This window comes from Camarhynchus parvulus, chromosome 8 (assembly GCF_901933205.1).
Source record: "Camarhynchus parvulus chromosome 8, STF_HiC, whole genome shotgun sequence".
Lineage (NCBI taxonomy): Eukaryota > Metazoa > Chordata > Aves > Passeriformes > Thraupidae > Camarhynchus > Camarhynchus parvulus.
This window is the reverse complement of record NC_044578.1, coordinates 28,761,300-28,782,670: the sequence shown is the minus strand read 5'-3', so window position 1 is coordinate 28,782,670 and position 21,371 is coordinate 28,761,300. Positions and strand designations below refer to the sequence as shown.

General features: G+C 39.3%; 1 protein-coding gene across 2 annotated transcripts in view; it reads left to right on the top strand.

Moving 5' to 3' along the window:
- KIFAP3 (kinesin associated protein 3) overlaps nucleotides 1–21,371 on the top strand; it is a 68,412-nt gene that overhangs the window by 9,481 nt on the left and 37,560 nt on the right. For both annotated transcript variants that reach the window (XM_030953186.1, XM_030953185.1), the window contains exons 7-12: nucleotides 265–389; nucleotides 864–962; nucleotides 1,650–1,828; nucleotides 3,921–4,083; nucleotides 16,805–16,905; nucleotides 21,207–21,315. In XM_030953186.1, the coding sequence (XP_030809046.1) occupies nucleotides 265–389; nucleotides 864–962; nucleotides 1,650–1,828; nucleotides 3,921–4,083; nucleotides 16,805–16,905; nucleotides 21,207–21,315 (776 nt within the window). The remainder of the gene's footprint in view (nucleotides 1–264; nucleotides 390–863; nucleotides 963–1,649; nucleotides 1,829–3,920; nucleotides 4,084–16,804; nucleotides 16,906–21,206; nucleotides 21,316–21,371) is intronic.

Here is a 21,371-nt window from a genome sequence, read left to right as displayed (position 1 = left end):
TTATGCATAAAAATTGGAATGTGTTTTTATTTTGATCTGGATCAACAAACTATTCCTTATCTTTCTACAAGTTGAGAAAATATTAATGTTTTCAGGGGTTGTTCTTGTTTTGAAATAATTTTCCAGTAGGAAAGTGCATTAATGGGGCAAACTGTAAATACCTTTTTTAATATTTGATGTGGTGCAGTATTATTACCATAGATGTCAAAGTAGATATGGAATTGTTGGCACTTGTTCCTCACAAGTATTATTTCTTCAATGTAGTTTCTCTCAATTTCATGGGATAATCACACATTACAAAATTGGAGCTCTGTGTATGAATATCATAGACCATGAACTGAAGAGACATGAACTTTGGCAGGAAGAACTTGCTAAAAAGAAGAAAGCTGATATCCTTTTGATGTTCTGGTGTAGCCTCATGGCTTCTGACTTGTCTTGATGAGTGTTGTTGGGTTACACAAGATGAGTGCACAGCACCTTCTGTAAAAGCAGTAGAATTTACCAGAAAGTGGAAAATATAATTGCAGATATGAGAAGGACCAAGAGTGAAGATTTTGGGATGTGGAAGAGGTTAAGCTGAAGCTGCTAAAGCAACACAGAAAGAAAAAAAAAGTTGTATTTTATCAGCAGTATGTCTTAGAACATGTGTGCTGCTTAGTAGGGCGTAAAATATCCTGGCCTAGAAGGAGAGAAGAATCATGGCCTGGATTGCAGGTGTAGCAGCTGGTGCTGAGTGAGAGTTTTGACACTGGGTATTCCATAGATGCCTTGCTTTTCACTGGTGATTGAGGAACACTTTAGAGGACAATTGTCATCTAGCCTGTATCACTTCTCTCTGAACTCCTTAACTTCTCTAATTTCACTTGATGAAGATCCTGAAAATCAAACCCTGAAAAAGGACTATGAGAAAACTTATAAGAAATACAAAGGGCTGGTTGTCAAGCAGGAGCAGCTGCTTAGAGGTACCAAATCCAAATAGCAAATTATTTTGTTGTTGGTAAACATGGCTGAGGCATCCTGTTTGATTCTTGTTACAACTGGGATGTCTTAAACATGGATGAGTATGGAAGAGTGTTGCCAAAGAATAGCAACGAGTACTTAATCAGATTGTTTGATGCTATTAATAATTTTAAAAACCATTTGTCAGAAGAAGAAGAAGAGCAAAAGTGATCCATTCCTCTTTGCTCATTATGTTGGTTTGGGAGGAGTTGGGTATTTGAATTTTTTTTCAAATTTGCCTAATTTAGCTTGTATCTGACTCTTTGAATAGATTTCATTCTATCTCAGTTTTTGTAATAAATACACTTCATGTTAGATTGAAATTATTTGAGTGCATACCTTTCCTGAGGGGGGCTTTTTGCTGCCTCCTGTTGCAATTGAAATTTAGAAAAAATACAAACCACACAACATAAGAAGCTTCTAGTGATCATAATTCTAATTTTTTTCAGAGCCACAATTAGAAGGAATCTTAATGCTTTTTAAAGAGGCAAAAAAAAAAAGCATTCACTGGCAAATTTCCTTCAAAATGTATTGAGAAGGGAGCATAATGCTTCTGAAAGTCTTGTCTTCAGCACTTCAAGTGTAAATAGAGGCTTGTTTAGCTGTGTTGGGTATGATCTGTTGGTGTGATTTGTGTTGACCTTTGTCAGTGGCAATTTACCTGCTGCTAAACCTCGCTGAGGATACTCGCATTGAGCTGAAGATGAGGAACAAGAACATTGTGCACATGTTGGTGAAAGCGCTGGACCGCGATAATTTTGAGCTGCTCATCCTCGTTGTAACCTTCCTGAAGAAACTCAGCATTTTCATGGAGAACAAAAATGATATGGTGAGACTTGTAGCACTCCACTGAATGCTGGAAAGGTTGGAGATCAGAAAACTTTGTGTGGTTGGAGGGAAAAGGGAAACATCTCTGTTTTCACACTGAGTATCTCTAGCACTGATTATCCTGTTTTGTTACAAGTAAAATGAGTGCAACAAAAACACAACATCCAGTCATAACTTACTGCAAACAGTTTTGAGGAAATCCCAACCAGAGAATATGATGCAAAATATGATCCACAAAATTCCAGATTTTGAATTCAGCACCTCAGAGTCTTGTTATACCCTCACTTATGGTGATGCCCATGACTCTGCCCCCAGACTATACTCTTGTGACAACATTGTGTTGTTTCTGCCATGTATTGACTTGGGAAGAGAGATATTTATTCTCTTTATTCTAGTTTATGTATTTCCTGTGTCAGTTTGGTTCCTTCCTGCTGCCAGTAGCTCTTAAGAACTGGAGGCAGTTATTCTTTATAATTTTTTTTGTGAAATCTTACACTTCTGAAATTGTAGCATAATTTGTTTTGTGACTTCAAACTCTAGCCAAGTACCTCCTTTATTGATACTTTAATAGATACTTGACTTCACCTTTGTGCCTCTATTACAATTAATTAGATGAAAATGATAAATTTTCTTTATCCAAGAGGTAATCTGAAATCAATGGTACACAGAGATTGTGAGATGAAAAGATCTGTGTAAAAGCAGCAGTGAATTAACTGGACCTTTGCATGCATGTGCACTGAACACTGCAGACAAGAAATATCTCCCTTATTTATATATGGGACTTGATTAGGAAAATATGAATTAGCTCTGCAGCCCACTGATTTGCTGGCTCACTTTCCCCATTCCTTCTGATTTACTGGAAAGATAAACAAAGTTGTTGAATCAATTTGATTTCAGAGTGTTCTAACAATTTTGGAAATGTTGGTGTGCTTCAGGTCAGCTGTCTGAGCATTCCTTACTGATAATAAAGATGATGCTTTTTTCTCCATGGTATTATTAAGGAAAGCTACCAGTGAAGGAAAAGTTGTTCTGATATTTGTATTGGGCATTAATACAAAACTGTCCAAGGCAAAATGATCCAAGATTAGTTGTGCAGCACCTGATTCTGAGTACAAGTGAATAATCCATGTGTATTTATAGCACATTCTTTCCTTGGCTGTTGCAGGGCCATATGAAATTCAAAGCAGTGAGGTAGGAGTTCTTGCTATCTGATTGTTTCTGATCAAAGCTGTCCAGGCAGTCGTTGATTATTGCACTGTGCTGTGTGGGGAGAGCTGTAGTTTCTTTTCTTAGTATTCATTCAGTGTCTATTTATAACCAGACTAGTAATGTACATGGAGAAGTCTGAAGAATGCCAAGTAATTTTATGTGCCTCCTTCTGGCCAAAGAAGGATCTGGGAAACAAAAAAAAAAAAAAGAATGCGTTTAAAAGATTGTGTCAAATAAAAGCTCAGAAATGTTGCTTAAAACATGATAAAAACTTTCTGAAGTCTTGCCAGTTCAGATGTGTTTTCTGGCTGGTAAAGTGAACATGATCTCAGGAACTGATACCACTTCTCAGTTTCTGGATTCCACTTTTTAATTTGAAAGTGATACATGTTTCAAGATGACTTTCATGCTTTTATTAAATTGACATGTAGGATGGCATGCCTCTTCTGAGAGCACATGCACACTTCTGGCTAGGGGTTCATTTGCAATTCATAGTGAAGGGTCTCAAATTCTTTTTGGATGCCAATTTTCTGTCTTTCTTGGTTGGGTCTATCTTTGACTCCACTGGCAGTTGCTGCAGGATTGCATGTGTTAAAGTTTAAATGAGTTTGCTCACCCTAATCTAGGTGATGTCTTCACCACATTCCTGCTGTATTGCAACAGCGAGAAATGTTTCCAAGACATATGAATTTATTGGTTCAAAGCCTTTTTTTAATCAATGTTTCCCAGTTAGCCAATCTAGAAGACTTCAACCACAAAGGCATAAGTGAAACTACTTCAGATGAAACTGCATTAACAGTCACTGTTATGGCTACAAATTGGATATTGAAGGCAGAGTAAGTTTGGATGGATTATGGTTTTGGTTTTTTTCCCTTGAAATACAGGTTGAAATGGATATTGTTGAAAAACTTGTGAAAATGGTACCGTGTGAACATGAAGACCTGCTGAACATCACTCTTCGACTCTTGCTGAATCTCTCCTTTGACACAGGCCTGAGAAGTAAAATGGTCCATGTTGGTTTGCTTCCCAAACTCACTGCACTCCTGGGTATGTCTTCTTTTGGTCTAACACAGACATTTCAGTGAAGCTGCTTGCATCATGGTATGATATACTGAAAGTTACTTTGTCATTTTTGTTTTGGCCACTTCCTCACCACTCCAAGCTTCTTGGGATTCACATCATCTTGTCACACTCAGATTTCCAGTAGAATTACTTCTAGGGTCTCTTGAACTGTAGAATGAATCTTACAGTCTTTAAAAATTACTTCAGTAGCTACCTGAAAACCACATGAGCTGACACATGAGTGATGTTTGTAATTCTGGGGGAGCACCTAGGAAAAATAGCCAGCAACTTCACAGGGCCTAGGTGATGTAGGTACAAACTATATATATATAAATATTTATTTTTAGTGAAGCTTGGTATACCTGCTAGCTCTTGTAACTTGTCCAGAGAGATCAGAATCTCCCAATTTTGTTAGTTTCCAGTCTAGGCTGTGCTGATTTCTAGACTTGCAGCTTGGCAGTCTTGTGTTAAGATCATGTAAGTACATCAGTTACAAGTGAAACTTTTTGTTGTCTTGAGGGGAAAGCCATGGAAACAATAAGAAATTTGGAAAAAGCAGAGGATTGTTCTATTTGATCACTGTTGTATGCTGGAGTTCTGAAGAGGGACTCTATTGCTTTTTGTGTTCTTTGGCTGATACTACCTGGAGGCTGCTCTGGTTGATACACTAAAGGTTTAGCAGCTTTTTTCTGTAGGGATTGCTGAGTGGGAATAGAGGATCTTGTCTGTGAATCACTGATGCAAGACATTGCTAAAGTCTTCTGAAGCCTGTTGGCTTTGGGATGTGCTGAATCCAGTGCAGAGGGTCTATCAGATCCTGGCTGGGGCAGGGCCAATGCTGTGGTGAATCTCAGCTTTCTCCTCTAGCTGGGAAGTCTCTTAGGGTTGTTTGTCTCCTCAGTTCTACTTCAACCTCAACACAGCCTTATTGCTGTTTAGTGAACACCAAGAAAACTTAAGAGTGCTTTGAAAGCCTTAATCCTGTTGGTGATTATTATACAACAGCTACCTGGTACAGCCTGAAATGCCTCACATCCTTTTATACTTTCTGTTTGCTCTGGTCTGAGCTAGGACAATGAAAATTGGCATTTGAAAGCCCTCTTCTTTATCTTTTTATCCTCAAGACAATGTTATTTGGTAGTAAAGTGAACTGAGAAATGGAAGCTGATGGGGAAATCTTTCCTCTTGTTTGAGAGAGGATCTGGTTAGTTTGGTTCAGCTTGGGTTGTAAGGTTTTTGGAGCAGGAACTCGTCCCTTTTGTTCATACAGCAGATAATGCTGTGGTCTGAGGGGGGCTTCTGGGGATTTATCACCCCAGGCAATGACACAAATCACTGAAGTCCCTGCTTCCAGAAATTCTCCATTTAATAGGAGAGTCAGACTGAGCTCACCAGTTAAATATCTGCTTTCTAGTGTCTGTTTGTAACATGGAGAGGAGAATTGCTTTTCAAATGCCATTCTCTTAGAGTTGTAACTAGGCCTGCGTGAAGGCTGTTTAGCTCAGAAGAACTGGTTGCTAAAATTGTAGCTGTTAGGATAATTACTGCAAGTCCTGCTGGTACTTGCAGAATATTCAATGTGTTTCTTTTCTCATCTAGGATGTATTCAACCATTCTTTCTCTTTTTTAAAATATTTTGTAGAGGCATGTGCTGTTTGTTCTTGCTTCTCCCTGTAGAATTGGTTGATACTTACTTTTGATGTGCTAAAAATTCTGTTACTTGCTTCTTTAAGCCATCACTGTGCTTTGTGAGACTTTCCTTGGTATGGTGATTCTAACAATTCTCAAATGTATCACTTGCCATATCCTGAGAGCAGTCTGCAATCTGAATAATAGAACAGCCATGTGCCAGATGCCCCATTTATACAGGTTATTTGGGTATTAAACACACATTACTCAAGTCAGTACCCTTCAGTTTACATTTGCAGGTCATCTCCAAGTGCTAACACAGCACAACAGCTGTTGACAAGTCCTTGTACAACTCTTAATGCCAAGAGGTCAAGTGTGCTTGACTCAGCCTCCTGAAATTTAGCATTTATTCATGCTGGGCCTCTGAGTCTTTAGCACTGGGTTTGAGATGGGTACAAATTAAGTGTAGTAAGTGTTTAAGGGGAGAGTTGAGATTGCAAAGAATTAAAGGATTTGTTAGGTAGTGGTTTAGGGCTGAGCATGGAGGTGAATGCAGTCTGCAGTTCTGGAAGAGGCTCTTTTTTCCCAAGGGACACTGAACTTCTTGGGAGCAGGAAGGCTCTAAATGGAGGTGGAGGCTGAAGCAGTGGGGATGAACTGGCTCCAGCTGAGCTCTCAGGAGAGGAATAAATATGCCATGGGTGTAATGGAGAAGGAACATCTTTCTTTCCATCACACTCCAGAGTGTTGAGGCTGCTGTTGAAAGCATGGACATAAGAAACTCTGCTTAAGTCTTGGTTTCCATTTTAATTAGCTTTTTCTTTTTAATAGTGCCAACGCCTGCTTCCCCATGTAGCTGTGCCAGTCAGCACCACTTGCTTCTCTTCACAAGTCTCAAGTATTGTATATGACAAAGCTCCTCTTGCTCCCTGCAGGCACCCAAATTAATCAGCCACAGCTGATCTTTGTTAGGCTGTGACTCTCAAAGAGCTGTGTGCAGCTGAGGGAAGTTTGGCCTCAGACTTGAGATCTGAAGCTGGAGCAGAGCTATGGAGGCCTCTAAGATACAGCCTGCTGTACTCAGCTTTTTCCATACATAGGATAGTTAGGGGCTTTGAAAGGAGATTTTGTTGCTTTGTGTGACTTCCATCCTTTGAGAAGACCTTTTAAATGTTTAATCACTAGGGCCCTGCAGAGAATGTTTCTTCTAATGTGGCTTTGTTTTAATACTTAGAAATTATGTTTAGAGTGATCTTTCCTTTCTGTGCCAGTATACCTGAAGTGTGATTTCAATTGCCTAAGGTGAGAATTCATGTGAATTCACCACGTGGTTTAAACTAGATTTTTTCCTGAAATGTGGAAAACGCAGGTTCAGTGTCTTCCAGTCATCCCCTTGGTAAGAGAGACCAAAGCAGCCTGCTACACACTATTCCACGGAGGTTTGCTTACTCTTAGAGTGCTCTTGTTGTGCTTTGCATGGCAGAATTCAAGGGAAGTGGAGCACAGGAGTGACTTGCTCCAATTATGGTAGAGTTTGGAAAGGGGGAAACATAGAGCTGAACTTCAAAACAGGATACAAATCTGTTTTCTTGATTCCTGGAAATGCTCTTCCATTGTTGGACATAAGGGAAATGTTACCCTTTTTCATAATTTTTCCCCTGGATGTGTGATTGGCTTCTAAAGTAAATGCCCTGGCAGCAAACAGAAGAAAACATTCAAGGAAAAATAAAACCCCCTCACTTTTTGTTTGGACCAAATCCACTTTGTTTTTTAGTTAAGTGGCCAAATTGAATACAAAATTTTTAGTACAGCTCTCTTAAATATAGGCACAGCTTGTGATGCATAGTCTTCTAATAAGGGTGCTATTTTATGCTGACTCTGTGTTGTTTCTTAGCCTTTGTGAAGTGAGACAAATAGTTCCCCATTTGCCATGAGAACAGCAGGCAGTTTGTACAGCAGAGCCAGCTGAGTGCTGCTCTGGGGGTTAAGACAGCCTGAGAAGCTCATGGTGGAGCCCTGTTGAGAAGCAGCTCTTGGCAGCATCCCTGTGTGGGGGGCAGCGCTGGCATTTCTGGTTCCTCTCATCATGAGGTATCCCTCTCCAAGGGTGCAAATTACAGGGAATGCTGCAAAAGCTGTTACAGTGGGAAGGAACTGTGGTGCTGCTCAGAGAGTAAAAGGAGTAGAACTGACTCTGTGCAGGGAACAAATATCTTTTTGATGATGTATGTGTTCATATCCCAGAGCTGCTGGACAGTTCTTAGGTGTACTCAATACATATTGTCTTGAAATGCCATTTTCTTTTCATTCACTCCCCAGTGCAGGCCATGCTGAAAGAATAAAACCCCATCATGCTTGGAAGTCAGACTTAAGTATCTCTTCTGTTGCTTGCAAATACTGTCTGCTTTTAAAATTTGAAGACTGAACACAGATACTGGTGAGCTGAAAAGTGGGTGGGTCACAAAACAGGATTGGTTGCAAATCAGGCCCAAAGGGAACCTGGAGTGCAGAAGGGTTGTGCATACAGCTGTGAAAGTGCCACACAGTGCCAAGGCAGTCAATCTCAAATAGATTTTAGGTGGTGAGGAACATCCTGGGTTATGTTTTCCAGCACAGATTACAGTGGCTGAAAGCACTTTGGCCTTGTGGATTTGTGTTCCAGCCTAGCAGATGAATGTTTGTTACACAGCACTTTGAAATACAGTGTGGGCAGCCCCAGGTAGCACAAGTATGGTTTTGCCAGTCACAGATTGTGCCCAGCCTCTCTGCCTTATTAATGTGAGCATCTTGGCATGATGTTCTTAATTTCTTTAATACAAGCATAAAAAGAAGCAGTATCCACCTAATTTTAGATAAAAATTCACGGGCTCTGGAAACTCCAAAGTAAGTCAGGCTTCTCTGTCTTGTTCATTTAAGCTGGAGAAACCAGAGCAGAGAGTAGCACTGACAGTCACGTTTAGTCCTCAGTGAGGAAGCCTGTCTTCACTGGATTCATTGATAGACTCTTTTCTGGGAACTGCTGAAATTCCTCTGATATTTTTCCATTCTTTACAAGTTGGGTTTAATGAGCAATCAAAGAATTGCCAAACAGTTGTATGTTGGGCTTCTTAACAATCAAGGCTTGATATGGTATGCAGCCAAGCTGGATTATAAGGTGACTGCTGTTTAAAAAGCCAAGTAGTACTTTGCTCTCTAATTAACGGAGTGCTGTGGGCTTTTAATGCTCTATTCCTTTTATGAAAGTTTCTTTTAAGAAGGCTTAAAGTAGATGTGCTCTCTTTATGAGTTCACTTGGCCTTTTTGTAATGAACTTATTATGGAGCTTCACACATCTGTTGAAAAATGGAGCTTCTTATAGGCTACTGCAGTGTTTTTTCTGACTTTAATAGGCCTCGTTTATCCTATAAAGAAACATACATTTTCTTACCTGATCAAGTGAGCAAACAATGAGGGTCAGATGTGGCAAAGACCCTAACAAAAAGCACATGTCCAGCCATCAGGGTGAGGTAAAGTCATATCGGGATTGCTTGAAGTTATTAATGGCAGTAAAATTTATGCTTCCTCCTGTTTTCCCAATTAAATTGAGAAACCTTTTTTTCCTAAGGTGGCTCTGCAGCAGCTGGTTCCAATACTACTTGTGTGAATATTGCCTGGGGTGTCTCCATTCCTTTATAGTGAAGGCTGGCTGAAGCACATTAAGTAACAGTTCAACTACAGGGACCAGTCTGTTGGAAAGCAGCAATTATTAAGGGATTTATTTTAATGGTAGTTTTTTTATCATTTGTGGTGAGTATGGCCAAAGCTTTAAAAAAAAAAAAGAAAACCCCTCAACAACAAACAAAAAGAACCCCGACACAAAAAACCCCACAAACCAAAATAATCTCTTAACATTAATTTTCAAAATACTTATTAGAAGTGCAGATAGACTTAAGCATGTCTGAGTGATATAAAGAGAGGGGGGTGCACAATGTGTCTTAGAACTCAGAATTTAAATTTAGATACTCTGAATGTGGATATAGACAGCAAACTTTAAAGAAGAAATGACTTCTCATTTTGAGAAATACAGAACTGAGTGTAGAGACTCATCACTATCAGGTGAGTGAAGGCTCCTTGCTGTGTGTGCTGGTCACAAGTGCATGTGTGAATTTACCTCTGTTATTGGCTTTTTTAGTAAAGAGGATAACTTTAGTGGAACATAAGAAAATAACTTCATGTGTGTTGACTGGAAATAAAAATGCTCATGGCAGCAGCAAGGACAGGAGTGGAGAGATGGCAGCAATCTAAAGAGGAGGGAGCCAAGTTGGAAATTCTTTGAACTCAGGAATGGAAAGGATCCTGGAGCCAGTAGTTCTGTTGTAGAGCTTACAAGATGTGGCTGATTAATTCAATGCTTTTAATGATTTCTTAGCTTATTGCAAGAGCAAATTAATATTTAACAGTAAAAAGTAAATCTTCTGCTGAGCTGTTGACATCTGAAAGCTTTACAGAGCTTAACTTGGATGCCTGAAGCATGACAGAACACAACTAGTTCTGGTTTATTGGAAAAACCTCCATAAAGAAGGGGTGGGGCATTTCTGCTAATCTTCCTGGTCTGTGGTAACCTCATCCTGAAGAGGGCCAGGGTGGAAGAGAGGAGCACCTTTCCCAGAGCTGTTTTGAAGGCTGCAGGCAGAGGGGGGCACCCTCAAAGCACCACATGGAACAATTTTGCTGCTGGGATAGTCCTAGAGCTCCTGAGGATTTTACAAGTTCAGATGTAAGGGAGAAGGTTACACTCTGCTTTCCTTTAAGACATGTGGAAGCATCTCAACTCACAAGTTTGTTCCTTACTTAAGAGTTTCTCAAATGCTTGTTGCAGTCCAGGAGACCAACTGTAGGTTCCTCATGTCTGCAGTTGCTGAGGTGAGAAATGCTTTGTGTCAGTTGACAATATTCTCTTCCAACCCTTTTAAATGGGTGCTTGAAGAATATGGAGTTCAATTCTTGCTATCTGGAAGACTCAAAACTCAACCAATATTTAACTCCACTTTTTGAGCTTAGTAGATTTGAACCTCAGGTTCGTACTTCAGCATCTTCAAGACAGGTAAAACCAGTTTCCATTTCAGAGTTGTGAATCATCCCTTTCTCAAGGCAAGAGAACCCATCCTGCATTGGGTTTGTTCCTCCTCCAAGTAGGAGCATGTTGGAATCCAGCTGCACCATCCATTCAGAGGAGCACAGAAAACCTCCACCTATTTCCTTTCCCTCTGAATGCCAAACTAGATTAGAAGGGTGTCTTCTGATCCAGAAAGTCTCAATATTTTCTAGTAATTTTAATCAGAGCAGTTGATGTACTTTAATGAAATCATAGTGCAGATATGACAAACATTATGCATGAACTGTACATTTCCAGAAGATCTTTGCTTAGAATTTTTTCCACTTACTTTAGAAGTGTGTGTTTACTCTACATTGAATCAGACTGAGAACCTGTTCTGATTTCTAGTTTTTGGTAATAACAACAGTCCTTAACTCTTTTTTTTTCTATTTCTTGCTTTCTTTCTTGTTCTAGCCTAGCCCATAAAATAATATTCTGTGGAGAAAAGAGAAGCAGCTTTACCTTCTTCTTTCAGGGATAATCCTATTGCCTCTTGATTTCTCTCTAATCTGAATTTTTAGTTGATTTCTTTCTGCTTTGTGAGGTATATGGGATATTGCAACTAATCAGCTTCCAGTTTCTATGTGAAGTCATGAGTTCAAGTATGATTGGTTATAGCCCATCCTAAGGACAAAAAATGGAGTATGTTTTGCCTCAGAAAAGGACACACCTAATTACAGCAGTGTGTTAATTACCAGTCTTTCTGAGTGGCAGTCCTACGCTGAGGTGCTTACTGAATGTTTCAGTCTATCTTGCATGGAGTTTCAGGCAAAGAAATGGAGTGTGAGGTTCCAGACATGCAGCTTTGGTTTTTCTTGTTCTGCAACATTAAATAACTCAAATTAGTCAGTTTTTAGTCCTTTAGGATTCATCACTAAAGTTCTTTCTTTGTTTCCTAGGGAAAAAATTGTAACCAGGTTTCTGATGTGGCATGTACTGAGTTCTTTGGGTAAAGGGGGAAAAAACCCCAAAAAACTAAACCCCAAACCCAACCATGGCAACACTGAGATTTTAAATTAGACTTAAGGTATGAAGCCAGTTTTAAATAACATAAAGGGGGAGCACAGGAGGGGTTATTAGTATGTAATTACTCTCATCATGTTTTATTTACAATGTCTAGTCTCCTTGAGTCTGAGCAGATTTGAAAATTCTTTCAGTTTCTCTTGATAAAATAAACTGATACAGCCAATCTGATTTATATTTACATATGTAAATCAAACCAATATGTGTCTAGAGCACACATGGACTAACTCAGTCCAACTGCTTCAGAGCTGGTTGTGAGGAATGATATGGGATAGAGGTAAGTGGAGATACCTTTTATCAATTTTTTCCTAAAATCACTGCTAATTATGCTACATTGGAATAAACTCTTGATTAATCTGTTTTCTGACAGTAGGGTGAGACAGAGGTAGATCTGATATTCAGTTTGTGGCATTCCTAATAATCTAGATTTCTGGCTTGCCTAATTCTGCAGGAGATCATGTTAGGGTGTTATAGTTTGAAACTGAAATAAAGACTCACTCTGCTATTTTAACAGGTATTTATCCTCATTTGTGTTCTGGTTTTGATTTAGTGTTGTTAATGTTTTGCACATGGGTGGGATAGGGCATATTTCATATCTAATGTGGAGACATTGATTATTCCATTAGAAGTGATGGCTGCTTGATTTACTGATAGTGTTCTATTTGAATAATTTAGTCCATAATTTATATTCTCCTTTTCACTTTAGCATTTGAAAGCTGAATGCTGCTGCTGAGACTGGCAATTCAGTTTTACAGCTTTAGGGTTTCTCTTTTTGTCATGGAGCTAATGAAGGATTTTTTTACTTTAAGCTCACAAAGTCAACCAAAATGTAGGACTTGATGTTGTGATCAAGAAATCATATTTTTTTCTTTAGCCTCTACTACTAATACTATTTAGATCTTTAACCATAGTAAGAACTAAACATGGAATTCAGGCTTTGGTCCCCAGAACTGGCACATGGCTTCTTATTAATGTTCAAAGGCTAAAAATCTGAAGCCATTTTGAACTCAGAACCCATCATGTATTTATTTCCCTCTCTAATTTGCAGAAAACTAGTTGTGAAAACAGCCCCAGGGACCTGATACTTTTCCATCCCATCTGCTCCAGCTGAACTACAGCTGCAAAAAAAAAAAAATCTTAAGTATTGTTTCTATAAACTGTTGAGTGTATTTTATAACACAATAATTCCCACAAAATCAGTAACTGCAGTTAATGACTGGTTTGTTAAGGCATTAACTGCACTCAGCTGGGAATGACCAATTTCTCAGGAATGGCTGTATAAGAACTAAAGCTAATTCAGTTACACTTTCAAATAATTGTTTGGTTAATTAATGGTAGATTCTTGTGGAAATCCTATCAAAGTGCTTATGACCCCCACATTTAATATCCAATGAGTTCATTATGATTCATGTTTTATTATAAATACCAGAAGAATCCATAATGACTAGGCCATTATTTTCCAGGGCTGCCCTTACTGCTTTAGGCCATTTGGCTATTCCACCTTCAGTCATAAAAAGCTTGATGCTCAAAGCTTACCAGCATTTGTAGGCCACAATTTTCTGGCACCCCACCAAAACTTTGGTGATTTTTATGAACACATTTGGCAGAAATCTGTTTTTTTTGGGTTTTTTTTCCTCTTGCTTTTTCTAGTTAGGGCAATAATTGATCCTTACTCTACCCAGTCATAAGGAAGTCTTCCTTGCAATGTCTCCTTTTTCACGTGTGGCCTGCAGCAGTGGTCAAAAATAGCAGAAAAGGTATCATTTGGGTGCTTTGGAAAGCTGCTTTCCAGCCAGCTGCTGGGCAGGGTTTGACATTTTTACAGCCAAATCTATGCAATGCTTGACTCAGGGTTAATTAATTAGCATTCAGATGAGTAGAAAATAATTAGAAAAAAGAAGCTTGGTACTGACATATTCAAGTAACAGTCAGCAGCTGCCAGTTGATATATTTGGAAGTGAAGTACCAATGTAAAAGGATGAGAATTGGCTTGGTGGGTTTTTCAGTGTCACTTCTTCCCCTTGTGTGTAACCTTCAGCCTGCAGGTGATGTTTGAGTTCAAATGCTTCAGCTGCTGTGTCTGTCCCCTTCTTAATCTTCAACCAACTCTTTCTGCCTGGTCTCCAGTCAGCTTCCCTGCAGGCTGTGTGCTTCCCATGGGAGCATGAGATGAACAGTTGTGTTAAATCATGTGCTTGGGAACAACCACCTCCTCTTGATTTTCCTCCAGTGTTTTACTCTCTGCATCAGAAATTGTCCCTGTTTTGTGTGAGAACTTACAAAATCATGAGGTTCTGCTTTTCCTTCACCAAAATGCATCCATAGGGAAAGTGGAACAGTGAAACTTGCAGGCATCAGTCTGAAATCTCTTCCTTTCTGGGAAATTCAAATGAAATTAAACTTAAAACACATACACCATTAAATACTTAAAAGATGGGTTAGTGGCAAACTGTTTGCCTTCAGCTTTTGTTCTGTAGTTTACTTTTATCCACAAGTTAGTAGAATTCATTTGTTTTACAATTGAAAAGTACTTCCTTGCTGAGACTGTGCAATGGTTGTTTGTGACTTCAATGCTTTAAACCCTTCTCTGTTCCCTCTATTGACAATGGGACAGGGCAATTCAAGAAAAATTGGTCAGGTAACTGCACAGCAAGGAGGACTTGAAATTCAGTTCTTCTCTTGGAAACTATAACTGTCTTTGCCTTTTGTGTGTCATGGAATCTACTTTATGGAATGCACTTTTGGAGAATGATTTAGGTGCTGGTCATTAGAAAGCAACTCTTTAGGAGTTTGTTCAGATAAAATAAGTTTATTTGGATTCCACATATTCTTCACACTTGAGGTCGAGTATCTGGGTATTTTTGATTATTTTTGGTAGTTTTGAAATTGAGGTAGTGCTGTCATTTAGCACTGACAGCCAAGGTGGTTTTCAGGCATCAGAAAGGTTATAGTGACCAGTAGACCTTTGAAAAAAAGGGCTTAGAAAATCATGCAGAGTTTCCTCTAAGAAAGAAAACAGAAGGTCTTTACTGTTATATCAGCCTATTATGATTGAAAATAAGCCACTAATATTGCCGAATACCAGGGAGCTGCTGAGCTTACCAAATATAAAACTGTACCTTCACTGATGCTTTATGTTAGCACAAATGAAACTCACAAAAATGAGGAAGAAAAAACCCACAGAGGACAGAGGTTAAACAGTAACATTTAGCATCATTCTTGTTAATGGTCTGGCAGTTCACATGTGCTGAAGGTCTGGTCTAACTTCATTCCAGTTTTTCTTGTTGGTGTTTTGGGGAGCTTTTCTCTCTTTTATACTGGCTTGCCTTCACACACAGTTTTCTGTATTATCTAGCTAAGTGTAACTGTAAACTGAGTCTTGTGTTTTAATCCTAAATACAGGCGTGGAGTGTTAAGAGCAGTATAAACAGATTTCTTTTTTCTTTAGACCCTTGAAATTTGGAGGAATAATTTCTTCTATAAACTTCTAAATTTGTATAGAATAAACCTTTACCTGTATGTGTGGGAAGTTTTTTTTGTGAAATTATTATTTCCCAATGTTTCTGCAGGTGCATAGGTAGGTAAGGTGACCAGTCACAGGAGAAACACTAAAGAGAACACACAATTTTGTTTGCTGGTACCTTCTGTGCTTTTATTTTCATAATTATCAGAGTAGCTTTCACATTTGGGCATTATCCTTCCTCCCACATTAAATGTATGGAAAATTGTGATACCAGTTATGTTTTTTCAGACAGGTAAGACCCTGGAAAGATTTGAAAGGTCAGCTCTGATTTTAGGTTTAATGCGGCTAAGAATACTTCACTCACTTGTATGGCAGCTGCCAGAGGAGTTTCATGGGTCTCTTTGGATAATTCAGTTTTGAAAAGGGTTCATTCTCAGGATAAAGGCATCATATCCTTGCTGCTCACAGGAAATTCCAGCTCCCAGTGATGTATGAAGATGGGAAATTTTGCTGATTGAGGTGTTTGTGCTTTGCCAAATTGTTACATAGATATTTTCTGACTTAGCTTCAATAGAAGTGGGAGGTGGGGTATTGCTGATGAGTTGTGTGAGAACTGTGAATGAATCTGGAGTTGGTGACCTTATTACATCCTGGTTTAACTAATGTACACATTGAGATGCAGGGTTTATCCCATATATAGCCAGTATCCTGCTCGTGCAGGGCTAGAGGAGAACTTGAGAATGCTCAATGGGTTTCAGCAGTGAGTCAGAAGCAAATTTGTCTGTGTTGTTCTTAAACATTTCTATGTTTGTGTAAGATGATTTTATAGAACCTTTCAGTTAAATACTTCATACCCCACTCACATTAAGTGCTCCACATTTCCTTGGGAGTCTTTCTCTTTGGTAAATATCACTGTGAAAATACACTGATGTAGTTTTTGATATGTACGAAACACAAAAGGCACCAATGGGATTATATTGTTATTTAGGAGAGTAAAACAACCAGTATTTGCTTGAAAGGCAGTGGATTCCTCCTACAACACCTCTTAGTGGTAGTTCTTATTTTTCTCTCTGCCGCTGGTGCATTCTTTATTAATTTCAATAGGAATATCCACTGCTAAATCTTCATTTTCTAGCTGGAAACTGATTAAGCCTTTCTCTGCATGGCCAGTCATTATTAAGGATTCTTTTCACAAAATAAATACCTTACAAAGTGGGGTTAAGGAAGTGTTTTGAGGTGCTGGGAAGAGGAAGGAATACCTACCATTGCCCTGGTTCCCTCTTTGCACTAATATGTGGTTCATTTGGCTAGGCCAGGCCAGGACCCTTTCATTAAGGTGTCATTTCTGATTTAAATTTTCCATCTATTAGCTAGGATTGTTCTGCTTTTCATTTTCCTCTTTTGAGTATTTAACAACAGCTAAAAATTCTCAGAATAATATTTTTTTCTCCTTCTAGGAAACGAAAATAACAAAAAAGTAGCGATTTGCATTCTGTATCACATCAGCATGGACGATTGCTTCAAATCGATGTTTGCATACACAGACTGTATCCCTCAGGTACGTGATGAGCTGATCAAACCCATCTTCCCTCGTGCTCCGAGTGCCTCCCTCGCTCATGGCAGAGCTCGCACTGACACCCGCAGGTGACAAAGGGAACAGCCACGGTGCTGCTCTGCACCGAGGCACCTCCTCCTCCTCAGGCAGGGGACTGTTCTTTGGGCTTTCACGGTCCCCAGCAAAAGCAGAGGTGACCGATCTCTGTCACTGCTGCTGACACTTGAGCTGCTCCAATGAACTCCTGAAATTACAGGTGACCCGGAGGATTCCTACAGAAGATTGGGAATGGTTCAGAGAGATTAAAGCTTGTGCAGAGCAGCTCCTTAGGGAATGTAGTGGAAAGTATTTCCTTTACAGTTTTAGAAGGCATTCTTGCCTGATCCCATAGGGTATCAAAATGTCAGTGTCTCCAGTACTGCAGGATATGAACTGGAAACCAGCCAAGGAGGGTTACATTCCTACATGACAATTCCTTTTCCAACTGCAGGCATGTACAGCAAGGGAGACTTGATGACTGTGGAAGGCTCTTCACTGATCTTTCAGCCTGCATTTTGTTACTTAACTCATTGACTCAAGCAGACACAATATCGTAGGGTTTGGGGGTTTGTGGGTGTGTTTGGTTTTTTGTGTGCATGTATTTTGGTTTTTTTTTTGTTGGTTTGGGTTTTTTTGTTTTTCTCAAGTACCAAGTCTTCTCTTACTGACCTTTTTCTCAGCCCTGATGAGGCTGGGGTTGAGAAAGCCTGTGTTGCCTAAGTGTAAAACTCTTTGGTAGCTTTTTCAGAATTGCACCATGGCATCTTCTTTCCTGTCAAATGGGTTTTTTAACATCAAATACTTCCAGAATGGCAAGTTGTCATGGAAGAGTTATCAGAATGTTTCTGGTCATTACCTTATGGCAAAATAGGTGACGTTTTTCCACATGCAAGATGATTTTGGGTAATAGAGAGGGGAGAACTGGTGGGAATAATTAATATATGTTACCAAGTGTTATTGTAAACATCCTGCTGTCTTTTCTACCACAAGAAGCAATTCCCTTTTAAGGCATTTGTGTGATATAAGGGACCTGCTTTGTTCTGGCAGTTACCAGCCAAACTCAAACTCCTGCTCTGGTGTCTTAGGACTTGCTTGTGATGTGCTTTCAGGGAATCTTGGTGTGACTTCTGGACCCCCAGTGCTTACAGAGCTGTGTCCAAAGACTGGTGGAGCAGCAAACAACTCTGCTGCCTTCACTGGGCTTTAGTGAAATAAACAACCAAGTTGGAAAGTCTAACTGTGGCTATTGTGGCTATTGATGCTTCACAGGTCACATCTGCACACTGTTCAAAAAGAAGCTGAGCAACCAGAGCTTAAATTTTAGTAATCAATGTTCAAAATTAGCATGGTTATCAACGAAGACAAGTAGCCTTAGGAAGTGGGTAAGGCCTCAGGAAAAGAAAATGCCTGTTTTAAATGGACTCGCTGCTATCTAATTCTACTGGAGAAACCCAAAATTTCATTTCAGTGTTATACGTTCCAGTGTTATCTCTTTTCAGAATGCTATACACCCTCGTGTGGGTTTGTCTCTTTGAGGAAAGGTGTTCATTAACAAATACTAATTAATGTTTAGCAGTATAGAAAGTGCTTGGAGAAAGCAGCCCCTGTGTGATTGTGGCTGCCTGCAGGGCTTGCCCGAGGCTTGCTCGTGGATTGCAGGAGTTAGTGGGTGCTACTCTAGTAACAGTTAAAAGTGAGTATTAACAGTTCATTCTTGTTTAGACCTCAGCAATGCGTGTTTTGTTTAAATAGGTGCAAATGCCATCCAGATGCTTATAAAAGCCTTTATTGGTAATAACCTGGCCAATCAAAGGGCATGGTTAGGCAGTGATGTCATGGTGATATTTAATATTTTACCGCAGAGCGGTGTGCAAGGTTCTCCAAAGCTGCCCACATGTTTTCCACCACGCTTGTCCTGTTTGGGCCCTCTTTGATCTCTAAGCTTCTTTTCAGCTTAATGCTGGTAAACGTCCTCTCTTGACAGCCCCCTTTGCTCCTGTCCGCCATTATCTGCCGAAGTTCAGAAACCAGAGCATCACTTCAAACAGCAGAGTTGGGAGTAGCCGCTCAGGAGAGATTCCTGAGGCATGCAGTTCTGGCATAATCATTCAAAGATGTTGGAGCTGGGCTTGGGGAGGGGGTTGGACAGAGGTGTATGTGAACACAGAGCTGTGGGGGTTGGCCTCTGGTCACTGGTAAATAAGTGAAGGCAGGTGCCAGAGAGTCTAGACACAGTGATTTCAGTGCTGGTCTGTGGTATCTGATACTCAATATGGGACTTGTCTGATTGAACACTACTGCCTCTTCATTGCACATGCTGCAGTCTTTTTACTGCCTTCCTGTTAAATCAGTAAAAGATGACAATGGACATAGTAAAAGCAGAACAAATTTAATTTTAATATTTCCTATTTGGCAGCAATTACTCTTCCTTTTGAAGTGGCACAAGAAGCAATCAAATTAAATGAAGACATAATGGGAAACATGGAACTCATATGAAACTATTATTTTAAAATTTGAACGGCTTTAATTGAAACTGGATATATTTTTTCTTTTATAGAGAAGTAGTTCAGTAATTAACAGTGTAATCCCATCTTGTTAAACATTTAATTTCCACAGATTTTGTATTGTGTAAGTAATGAGAATGTTTCCCTTCAAATTATTTGAAGGGTTTTAAAAATCTGTTTTTAAAGGTTTTGTAACACAAGAGTTGCAGGGGGTGATTTTTGAATGCTCATGTTCTACTTGTTAAATGGCAATTTTCTTCTCTGTTAATTCCCTCTTATGTGACTGTCAGGCTTAAGGATTTAATAAACCAGGGATTTATAAGTTCTTAAAACAACCTAGAGAAATCTGATTCTACCTTTTTAAGAAAAGGAGGAAGAAATCAATGATAGCTTTTAAATTTTAAATGAGTACCTGAAAGTCTCAGGAAAGACATAAATAGCTGTGTTGTAATGTAGTTTTTATTTTGGGGGTTTTTGGTTCTGTTTAGAATGAGAGCCTGATATCTGATAATAGGTAAACATGCAGAATGGAGTGAAATAATTTGGAGAGAATTCCTGCAATCCCATTGTTTCTTTTTATTTTCTCCTCTTTAAATGGATTCTTCACCTACTTTCTCTAGCTTTTAATGCATTACAAACTTGTCTTTCCACCAGGGGGCAAGCACACAAATACTTAATGATTAGTTAATCATGAAATTTGATGATCATTTTTTGCTTTCTTGTCCTCCTGCCCCTTTTTGAGCTGCAGTTTTTGTACCTTATGTCCTGCTTATCTTTAGGCTTAGTTGTTTGTTCTTCCAGTAATCTCAGTCTTGTCATCACACTGGATTGCATTGTAATCTGACCATGTCTTGTGAACTGAGTGGGTTTTAGAAGCAAACAGGGTGATGTCCCCCATCCCTGAAGTTGTGCAGGGCTTGTCTGCCAGGATTGGAACCAGAGGGAAAAGAAATGGGTTTGTTTCAGTCATGTTCATATATTCCAAATGCCATTTCAATGTTCCTGTTGAACCAAATGAGCCAGGATAGCCAGCCTGTGATGTAATGGGCAGTGCAGGGCCAGGTGTGTAAAATAATGGCAATCCATGGCTTAGGAACCTTGGGAATCACCTGGGAATTCACTGACATTTGCTGAACAGTTTGAACAGCATTATAGGTGATTGTCTACTTACATTAATGTTACCAGAAGAATGGGATTACTGCTGAGGAGTCTGTGGGATGTGGCAGTGTTCAGCTCTCGCTGGAAGCTGCAAAGAGAAAGAGCAGTGCTGCAGACACAGCTAAAATTACCTATCAATGGAGTAACTCACAGCAAAATAGTAGTAAAATTATTTTGCAGTTAAGTACCTGTTTAGAGTCATAATTTTATTAAGCTAATAGGTATTAATCTGACTTTCTGTGGAATTAAGTTGTGGGGGTTTTTCTTTCCTATATTGAATCCACCTAAGCTTTCAAAACAAATTTATCCATTCACAAATACTAAAAACCAGCCAAACAAAAATTTCAGTGGTAGCAATAAAATGTGACTAAGCCAAGTTAATTTAAGGTGATGAGTGATTGCCATTTTTGGCACTTGAAAGGATTGTTATCCCTAAATAATGGAACTATACATGTCGTGCCCCTGACCTTTGTAACTTTCACTGTTCTTGCAGAAATGCTGAATACTGATTTTTAAAAAAGGTACTGTAGTTGATATCATAACACTGCTTTTCTAATGTTTTGGAAAGATTAATGACCCAACTGTGCTTGTGTTTCTTGGCAGTTAATGAAGATGCTTTTTGAATGTCCTGATGAGAGAGTTGACCTGGAACTTATTTCTTTCTGTATTAACCTTGCTGCCAACAAAAGAAATGTGCAGCTTATCTGTGAAGGTAACTGGACTGAGGTTTTGCTGGGGGGGTTGGAGATGACAACACTTTGTATATTT